The sequence below is a fragment of the Puntigrus tetrazona genome, chromosome 13 (genome assembly GCF_018831695.1).
Source record: "Puntigrus tetrazona isolate hp1 chromosome 13, ASM1883169v1, whole genome shotgun sequence".
In the NCBI taxonomy this organism is placed as follows: domain Eukaryota; kingdom Metazoa; phylum Chordata; class Actinopteri; order Cypriniformes; family Cyprinidae; genus Puntigrus; species Puntigrus tetrazona.
The window spans coordinates 39,096-49,550 of NC_056711.1; the positions used below are offsets into that span (position 1 = coordinate 39,096).

The window sequence follows — 10,455 nt, forward strand, 5'->3', positions numbered from 1 at the left end:
AAAACATCTAATTATATTCATGAGAAGTCTTGCAAACATTCCCTATCTGGAAGGGCAAGAAACGTTACGTCTAAATGGCAGCATTTAGTGTGAAACTGAACCATTAGAAAGTTCCTTTATAACGTTCAGTTCTTTAAGCTCCATAAGTATAAGCCTTATTGCAAAAGTGATATTTATTGAGTGTTACGAATCAGGTTCAGCTGTAACCAGACAAACTCTGGTGATTCTGATTTTGTATAAAAAGAGGTATATTTCTCATCTAGTGCATTCAATGTAACAGTGCATAAAGAACTAAAATGGTCTAGGACCTATAATGGAGCTTCAATGGGTGCTGCACACCAACGGCCAACTGAGCAAACAAGGCCTTGGAATATTTACTGATATTATTTGGAGGTCAATAATAGCTTTAGCTAAGTATATTAAACAGTTGGAAGCCACTTTCCATCTATTTACTCTTTGAAATGGCCTTTCTGTTTTCTATATGAAGATTGCACCCTCAAACTCCACTTTTTCCCCTTTCTATAAATATGACATTTCAGTATGTATCCGACTAACATGTATGTTCTTGTGACAATTTATACATATGCAATTAACAAGATCAGTTTCGAAGCAAATGGTTGAAGCTGAAGCACATTACAGAAGAATAGTTATTGGCAATCAATACAAATGACAAACTAATGCACAGTGGGTATAATTCTGTGTGCTGGAGAAGTCTGTTGCACATTGTCCTTAATAACTCCTTTACCAGACATGCCACTGATCAAAAGCACCTTGGAATGTCCATATTTAACCTGACCTGCAAGTGTAACAGTTGAGGAAGTGTTTGAATCAGAACCTAAGTCTCAGAATGAAACCTTTTGTTTTCCCAAGCTTGATGAAAACGGATGCTTTACTCATTATCATCCCATTTCACCGCGCCAACCCCAGTACAGACCCTTTAAGACATTTCTCTCCCAACTCTATAGTGAATAGCTTGTGCTTTCTACCATGACACCGGTTGCAGAGGTGAAAGAAGCTCACTGATATTAATGAATGTAAATGTATAGTTTGAGTAGTGTAAAACCATGGTGAATGTATAACCCTAGATGTTATAGTGTACCTTCTAGGGGATGATGAAAACATGACAAATACACAGCAACAGACTGTTGTGCACTTTCTGGCTGAACATTAGTATGTCAACCCATTAATCTCAGGTACCAACTTAAATAATCATTACATTAAATAATAATCTCTTAGAAGCACTATTTGGAGTTGAAATTATAGTTGCATTTATAAAGTTTATAGGGCTGTTCATATCAAGGACGATAACTATAAAGTTTTAAAAAGCTTTCCAAATTCTATGACAACTGATTATTCCAGAGAAAAAAATGGAATTTCAGAATGTTTTTTAGCTTAAGAATGCTTAAAATTTAAAAACAAAATTGCAAGCATTTTATTCTTTACCACAGCGTGATTCTAAAAAACATTGTTATAGCTGCATTTAAAATTTAACTGGAAATTAATTGTTGGTTCATCTGGCCAGAGTACTGGCCCCCAACTGAGCCGTTTTTTTTTCTTTTCCTCCATTCTCTCACGGATGGAGTTTTGGTTTCTTCCCTGTTTTCGCCTCTTGGGGACACTTAATTTCTAGCGATCGTCGATATGATTACGCAGACCGTCTCTGCATTTGAATAAAAACTAAGCGTTAAATCTTGTCATTACACATTACTATAACCCAATTCTCCTATTTGATGCTGTTCAGAGCTTTGACACAATCTGTATTGTTAAAATCTGTATCGACGATAAAAACGAGGCTGTGCATGGTAGATTTACAATTTTTACAATGACACACTGTACAAAGGTACTACATTGTGTAATTTTCACAACTAACAACTTTCTGAACAGATTTTAAACTTTTTCCTTCGTGTAAAGACATTTTGTCAGCTGAACTTTTGTGCTGTTGAACAACAGTACAATCCACTGTAGGCTACTTCGTAATGACATGAGCTCTGCCTACCCTGCCTAAGGTCTCTATAGTTATCGTTCTTGGAGTGTACCAGAACCGCTGAAAAAGATTTGCGACATCCTTTTATCTCAAAGATCACATTGTTCATGTAGCTTGCAACGGTTTCAAATAAACTGCTGTTAAGAACCTGCTCTGATGGTTTAGGTTGGACAGACAGTAGCAGCAACTGTATATTTGAAGTTTTGAAGAAACTGTAAGTTTGAAGTAAATATTAACGTGTAATGTTGTTACATTGACCATATTTATAGTAGGCTTAATCAGTTTTTTTCCTGTGTTAAATTTTGGAGGCAAAGAAGATTGCTTCCACAGATAACATTAGAACTTAACTGGATCTATTCTAAGGATGAACATTATCTAAAACGTCAAAGAAATCCAGTCATTTCATCGAATTACGAGTAAATGAGCTTGGGCCACAATGAACTGAACTGATTTAAGCGCTTAAAATATTGTATTTGGAACATGTAACCTCTCTATTCCCCCATTCAATGAAACTTTGTGGTAGTGTCGCAATTTTTCAACAGTTCTGGTGTGAACGTGCCTTAACAAAGGGTGCTATTTCAAATGAAACCCTGTCTTTCACATTTGACATAGTTTATATCCATTACCAAGTGGGATAGCACACGTCAAACTGTTTGCAAGACACTCATGGATATGTTCCTTCTGTGAAGGCCTGTGCGGTTTTCTGTCTATGGTAAGGTCTACAGATTGTCTCAGTCTCGTCTCTCACCTACTTTTGTAGGTATAAAAGATACTGTAAATATTGTAAGGCTTTTTATATACAGAGAGTATTGGCCACTGGGGGACCAAACGTCAAATGAACAGCTCCAGCCCACGACTAGCATAAACAGCAGCTACTGTGCTCCTATTTAACCAACAGCAATCGAACTGTCTGTTCGACTGACTACACCATCACGAGGCTTTTCTACAATGCAGGAGTTGTTCATTCTTGCATTGCGAGAGCAGAACAACAGGTAAAATAGCCCAACGTTGGCGCTTCTCTGAGTGTAACGCTCAGTACAATGCTCAGTTCAAGGCATATAGCTGGAATGTTTGGATAGAAAAGACCTTGTCTCTCAGGAGGCAGCACTGGAACAGAATGGGCTTGAGTAATCCTTTCCTACATTACATCCATATAGTGTAAATGAATATGTACAATGTACATGAAGGAGTGCGAAGTTTATAGCTAGGCCTAGCGATAGACCGATATATCGGTTCGCTTCGGCCGGCGTTCAGCCATTTGCAGACTATCGCCCCGGTGTCCACTTGGACGATTAACACAAAAGTGTTAAACTTCCTCTTGTTATCTCGGTCAGAAATCAGCCAACCTGCTCTCCATATTTCAGTTTCGACGTCGCCCCTTCGTAAAACCGATATCGGGAGGAAAGCAAGCGATTTCTTTACAACGACCATTTGGTTTTTGGGGCAATAACACTGTAGTTAATTGATCAAAGCCAAATTCATGGACAATGATCCTAATCATATGCTTCATCTTATAAGGCAAATATGAACCAGACATTTGGCTGAAATGTAAAAGGGGTGGGGCGAAGCAAAAACTTGGCCATGTATTTTTATATAACCTACTGATTTCGAAATTTAAAAAATATTTACATTAAATGGTAGTGTCAGTCGCTCACAGATATTAACAGTTATTGTCCTACTGGAAATAATAATGTTTTTGTATACACATCTATATAACTGGATTTTCAACTGCCTAATAAGGAAACCCTTTTTCAATGCATTTGTTTTATCAAGATCTCACTCTCTAAAAAGGATCATCAATGAAAGATTTGGCATCAAACTGCCAGGCAAAGAACTAAGGTGGTCTACATCATGTCCTGAGACATAACCTTTGCCAAGCGACCTGTTGGCTTGCTACCTGCTCATGTGAACGGCCTTTCATGAAAAGATCTCAGATAACCTTCAGTCAAACAACATAAACTGACCGATACAACAAATCTACATATGCATATATACGGGTAAACTGGTATAAAAGAGCTTATAAACAACAGCAATAACGGAAATCAACACAAAAAAGAAAACGCTTTGTATAATGAAAAAGAGTGGTGCCATTTTTTTTCTCATTTGTTTTTTTTTTTGTTGTTGTTGTTTTTGGAGGGAGGGGGTACTTTTTTGCCTAGTGCTATGTGTACATTACCTTGTTTTACTACAAAAAAACACCCTCCCTGGTGACCCCACACAAATATAGTGCACTGCAGTGGATTTCCTGCTGAGAACATTTGGCCAGCTCTACGAAAGATGTAGTGATAGTCCTTGTAGTGACACCCCTCTCTTCTTGTCTGCATCTTCAGAACTCTGAGGGTTAAAGTCAGGCACAAGTGGCTTGAGAATGGCAAGTCCTCTCCGTCTGTCACACTTCATCTCTGTCGCCTATTCTTTCTCCACCTCACGCTGGGAGATGCATTGCAGAGCCACTGGAATTAAACTGCTGCCCGTTTCGTACTCCACACAGATTCCACTGCTGTTACAACAAGATGCATTTGTCTTTGTCCTTGGCTTCTTTCTTGGGTTTGCGTTCCCCCGTTGAGGGCTGTTTGCCTGGGCTTGGAGAAGCCGTGGCTCCCCCCGCTGAGGCTCCAGAAGCTGCCGCTCTATCCACCTGGTCAGCACCCGCTGCTGGTTGTTGTCCCTGACAGGAGGGGAACAAATTAACCTCTTATTTATACTTTTTCTAATTTTGCATGAAATGAAATAAATTTTTTATCTAAATGCTCGTTATTAATCTTATTGCGACCGATTCTCCCATGCTTATGTTTCTTTAAACAAAATCCCTTTTCAATCAAAATGTCATTATATTCAGTTGAAACAACAAATTCTGTCTGCCGATGTATGCCAAACTTTTTCAATCATTTAGGCTGTATCTGGAATTGCCCCCTATACCCTTAAACAGCACTACTATTTTAGGGGACAGCCATTTGTAGTGGTGTCCGAAACAACAGTGAACATTCTCGAGTGCATTCATTCAATCCCATAATGCACCACAAAAACGAGTGTACAACTCAAAGGCTGGAGAATACCCAAAATGCTCTCAGAGAGTTGCGCAGCAAATTAATTTCTGTATCTCGGCCGAAGATGGCACCCACAGTTGAATTATCCATCCATTTTTTTTCTCCACAAAGCACAGGTATAAAATTATTGTAAAACGAATATTAAATAGTTTAACTAGTCTATGCATAACTTCCATGACAGAATTTATCTTTTTACTGGAGGTTTGCCAGTTTTAAAAGATTAGTAAACGGCAAGCACAAACTGTGTGTCTAAAATTTACTTATTCGCTCCTTTAAGTAACCCTGCCTCATTTCTTGCAATTACATCCGCCTCTATCCAATCAACAATCCATCTATAGAACAATGTCCCTGCCCTTCATTTTTACGCGTTAATTGTTTGCTAGATCTCATTTGTCCTCTTAAACACCTAATGGCTTTCTGCAGCCCCCATCAAATCTGGAGCATTATCACATTTATGTGATGTTATGTCAGACTCATCAAAGTGTAAAATATGCTGATATTTTGAAAAAAAATGCTGGCATTTGAGGAAAATGTGATGTGTTTGTAGCTAATTAACTGACCTGTGCCTGTGCAGCCGCTGCTGCCGCTGCCTGTGCCTGCTCCTGCTCCTGATAGTACTGTGACGCTCTGCGGTCCTCCTCCTCCTGCAGCTTCTTGGCAAGCTCTAGATCACTGATGCCTTCTGGGATCTGTTCCCAACCCAGGTCTGAAGCCTGCTGTTCCTGCTGTAGGGACAGTGCCATCAGGTAGTCACACATACAAAGGGGACATTTAAAATGGTCAACAACTACTCAGTTTCCACATTAAAATTTTAAGGTATAGTTAAGGTAGAAGACTATAATAATACAGTATATACACTACTCTTATGTTACCTTTAGAAGCCTGAAAAAATACATAATATGCAATACTTCACAGCCACCTTTAAATCTATTTAAAGGAACAACACACTTTTTTTGAAAATAGGCACATTTTCTCACCTTGAGTTAAAAAGTGAGTTTTTTAGCTTAGCATAGATCATTGAATCAGATTAGACCATTAGCATCTCCCTAAAAAAAAATGATGAAACACCTACAATGTTTTTTCCCATTTATGTCAGCATTTTCAGGCGCTGTGTGATATCATTGCGCCTGCTTTACCCATGGTACGGCAGAAAGGTTCCTTCATTATTACCCCGGAATGAGAGTATAGTTCCTAGAATTGGCCTAGAAAATCATAACGTTTCATTTTCAGTTGAGCACAATATAACTACAGAAGTGTCAAGTTTACAATAGTAGAAATACCAAAACTCTGTGGTCATTTTTGAGCGAGACACTAATGGTCTAATCAGAATCAATGATCTATGCTAAGCTATGCTAAAATGCTGAATGGATGTGAAAATGCTAAAACTAAACTCTTTAACTCTAGGGGAGTTGGCAAATGAGCCTATTCAGCTATTATGCTAACGTTTCATTTTGACATCAACATAAAACGGCTTGGGACTCGTTTTAAAAACAACCGTCTTCAATGATTCGAAGTCTACCTTTTCTTTTGAGAAGCAATAACTTTATACATGTTGCACTTTCGAATTTAAAACTTTGCAGGATGTTTTCATTTAACCGTTATAAACGGCAGGAAATGTTATTTTCAAAAATCCATTAATAGGGGCACTTAAGTATTATCCAACTAGCTGACTTCCCTACCATGTTAAATGAGAAAGCGCAGCTTAAACTATCTAAACAACTCCTTTTAAGTTCCATAAAATATAAATCATTCAGCTTTAGAATATGTCTGTAAGTAAGTGGAAGATATAATTATTCCTTTGTGGGTGAACCATTTCTTTCTGTAATGCATTATACCCTTACAACGGTAAGAGCTTACATAATATAAAAAAATAATCACAGTAAATCACGCATATCTTAACAGTTCACCCATGAATTGACCATTTAGTTTGCTTATGACCCCACAACACAAGCACTACATGACTGTTTCAAAGACTGAAATGTAGAGTACAGTGATCTCCCAACCTTTCACTCATACAGACACTTCTTTATTAAACACCCAATACAAGAGCAGAAGAGAGACAGACACACAAAGGATCTGCGTCACGTGAGCGACTTTTGTACGGTCATCAGGCATTTAGGCATCCCAAAGGCACAGGGGGAGGCTTACACAGAGCTAGAAGAAGGGTTGGGAGCTTTTAACATCAATAATTGAGGAGATTTTCCAGCAGGCACTGGAGCAGAATTAGTGCTACAGGACAGCAGTGAGCTACAAAGCACAATGTAGATAAACTGCACTTTCACAGAGACTGGCTGCAACGCAACTCGATGTCAACATTCACAGATCACTGTAATATCAGCCTCCAGAGCTCGGCGCTACCTGAGGCTTACTGTGACTCTGTGAAAGGATTTGTTGCACAGAGTACATTTCTTAAAGACGTAAACAGGGTATATTACTTAAAGATGGGGTTGAGTGATTACTGTGAAACGGTTAAAACATCAGGAACTTAAATGATTGAACATGTTCGTGTTATACGTAAGCATAGGAACAATTGAAGGCTTCGGAAATTTCAATTGTCATTTTTAAAAGTTTTATGTGCAAGGCTGGACTACGCTTTTCTTCAAAAAGGTAACTGAGAAATACAGATCGCAAATACATCATTTATTTGTAAACCATGTTTAGCTGCAGTGAATATTCGTAGTGCTGTCTACGCCATCATTTCAAAATTTGAGGTCAGTACAATTTTTTTGGGGGACCAATTCTGCATTTATTTGATGAAAAATACAAGAATCTAATAAGAAATACAGCGAACAGCAATATTGCGAAATGCTTAAATTCAAATTTAAAATGTGTTTTATTCAAAAGCTGAGTGCTCAAAAAACTTTTTCTTGATCATTTTAAAAAAAAAATTGTGCTGCTTAAGTATTGTGGAAAACATGACGATTTCTTTTTAAGATTCTTTGATATGCATTAAGAAATCTGTTGTTACAATGTAAGTCTTTACTGTCACTTTTAAACATTGCAATGTGTTCTTGCTGAATAGGAGTTAAATAATGTCTTTTAAAAAACTTTACTGATCTCAAACTTTCGAATGGTAGTGTATATAAATTAAATTAGTCACAACTTTAATCATAGATGAGCCATGCAAATGTTCTTTTACAGAAGTCAGACTGAAAAACAACTATGATCTTCGGTGTTCATGACCGCATGACAATGAGCACTGTCCTGACCTGATCGATCTGGTCTTGCTGACCACGGTAGACAGTTTCCGGGTCAGNCATATAAATTAAATTAGTCACAACTTTAATCATAGATGAGCCATGCAAATGTTCTTTTACAGAAGTCAGACTGAAAAACATCTATGATCTTCGGTGTTCATGACCGCATGACACTGAGCACTGTCCTGACCTGATCGATCTGGTCTTGCTGACCACGGTAGACAGTTTCCGGGTCAGAGGGCGGCCTCAGATGGAACTCAGAGTCACAGAAGTTTCCATCTCCGTCGACATTATGCAAACTTTCCCAAACCACCTTCTCCTCAGTGAGAAAGCCCTGATCCGTTACCAGCAGGTACAGCTGGGCCTAAGGAACACAGAGAGAGCGTTTACAAAAACATGTAGCAACCCCAAGCTCTCGTCCATCAATCTTTCAACACTCCCAGACCGAGCAGTGGCGGTGTCGTGTTCTGAAGTGTGTACATGAGGATCATGGAAGAGTTTTATCTGCGGGTGAAGTGTGTCCTGCTGTTACACAACAGCTCCACTTCCTCCAGATAACAGACTGAGGCTTCACAGCCTCCCTGATAATAAGACAGTTGAGGGTTGCAAAGAGAATCAACATTCAAAAGTATTCTCACTCATTTGCCAAAGTTTAGCCCTGAAGGAGGGATGAAAATTACTATCAAGATTAAAAATCATATTCGTAAACTATTAAGATAAAAATAAGCTATACATTTGTTTATGTTTAAAGTTTGCAAGTTTGGAGATTGAAAATAAAAAATAGAAACACATATAGAGTAATTTTGCAGGTTTTAACATTTTTAATAGATTTCTGAAACATTCCGTTGTATTTTCTGATGCTGTAATTTGTGGTGGTGTTATATGGGATGAATAACCGCAGTAGCCTAACATAACTCAACGAACAAGTATTCTGTAATAAAAAAGAACCAACATTTTACTGTATATTAGATTATTTGCATATGTTTCTGTTAGACTTTGACTTTTTCAATATGCAAAATCATGCTAATTAGAAATACCACAATCTAGATAACCCACATCTATAGTCTTCTCAGTAGCATGTTAAAGTTCTGTTTTTGGCCACTGGGGGGCACCAACACGCAGCTTTACTCTACAGACAAATGGACCAAATTTACTTTGCTTATTGGAAAGCTTATTCACAGCAGCACATAGCCGTCTTTCGTCATCCAATACATTTAAATGTCAACACACCTTAAATTTGGTCATGGTGCTGAAGTGATTGTTTCTAAAGAAGACACACAGTTCTCCCTCTTGTACGGTAGAAGTGAGTTCACACAGGCCGTGGTATGTCAGCTGAGTCGCCGTGCTGTTCAGAAACTGCTCTGCCACAAAACCTGGGAAAGAAAGAAAGCAAATACACAATACAATACGGCCACAAATATTTGAATTTAACACCTTGACATGCATCCTAACTCTCCTTGGAGCATTACAACGTCAGATTTGTAAACAAGTCAATCCTTGGAGTTTAATCTTTTCAATGGATTTGTTGATTTTGCTCACAAAACTGCTCTGAATCATTCATTCACGATGACGGTCCACTGGAAGTGGCAATTATCAATGACTTGAAATTCAGTCTCTTTCACACAAAGCTCTAATATGACTTCAGAAGACTTGGTGTGAGTCACATGGACTAATTTTAGGATACTTTTATGGTGTCTTTTTTTTTTTAACGTTAAAGTCTCAGCCCCAGTTCACTTTTTTCCAGACAGGATGACGCAAGTCATACAGGTTTGGAAAAACGTGAGTTAACAAACGAAGAAAAAATGTTTGAGTGAACTAATCCTTTAAACACGCACTGTCTGAAACACACACACAAAAAAAAAAAAAATCGCACAGTCTGACATACAGGCTCACATCCGCTGGTACAAACAGAAACAGAGAAGGATAAGGTGCATTCTGATAGACGCTTACAGAAAGAGCAAAAAAAAAAAAAAAAGATGGCGNAGAACGTTTCAGACAGCTAAAAAACTGTGAAAAGGAGGAGGGTGTTTAAATGGCTCTGATAGTTGTTTATTTGCATGATGCAATGGGGAAAACACTATTCAGGACATGGATTAATACATCTAGATGTATAGAAGCCTGGCAGAGAGAGAACTCGAAACACTACAATAATGTTACATATGGCCAGTACTTGCCTTCTGTAAGAAGCAGTCTTCATAAATATAAGAAAGAAAATGAGAAAAATACC

The 10,455-nt window shown here is 38.1% G+C and overlaps 1 protein-coding gene across 1 annotated transcript in view; it reads right to left on the reverse strand.

Moving 5' to 3' along the window:
* Positions 1–558: 558 nt before the first annotated feature.
* LOC122356184 (ubiquitin carboxyl-terminal hydrolase MINDY-1-like) overlaps positions 559–10,455 on the reverse strand; it is an 18,780-nt gene continuing 8,883 nt past the window's right edge. Inside the window, exons 8-11 of the mRNA XM_043254682.1 lie at positions 9,459–9,601; positions 8,419–8,592; positions 5,592–5,783; positions 559–4,652 (exon numbers count right to left, since the gene is read on the reverse strand). Coding sequence (XP_043110617.1) covers positions 4,488–4,652; positions 5,592–5,783; positions 8,419–8,592; positions 9,459–9,601 — 674 coding nt within the window. The 3' untranslated portion in view covers positions 559–4,487. The remainder of the gene's footprint in view (positions 4,653–5,591; positions 5,784–8,418; positions 8,593–9,458; positions 9,602–10,455) is intronic.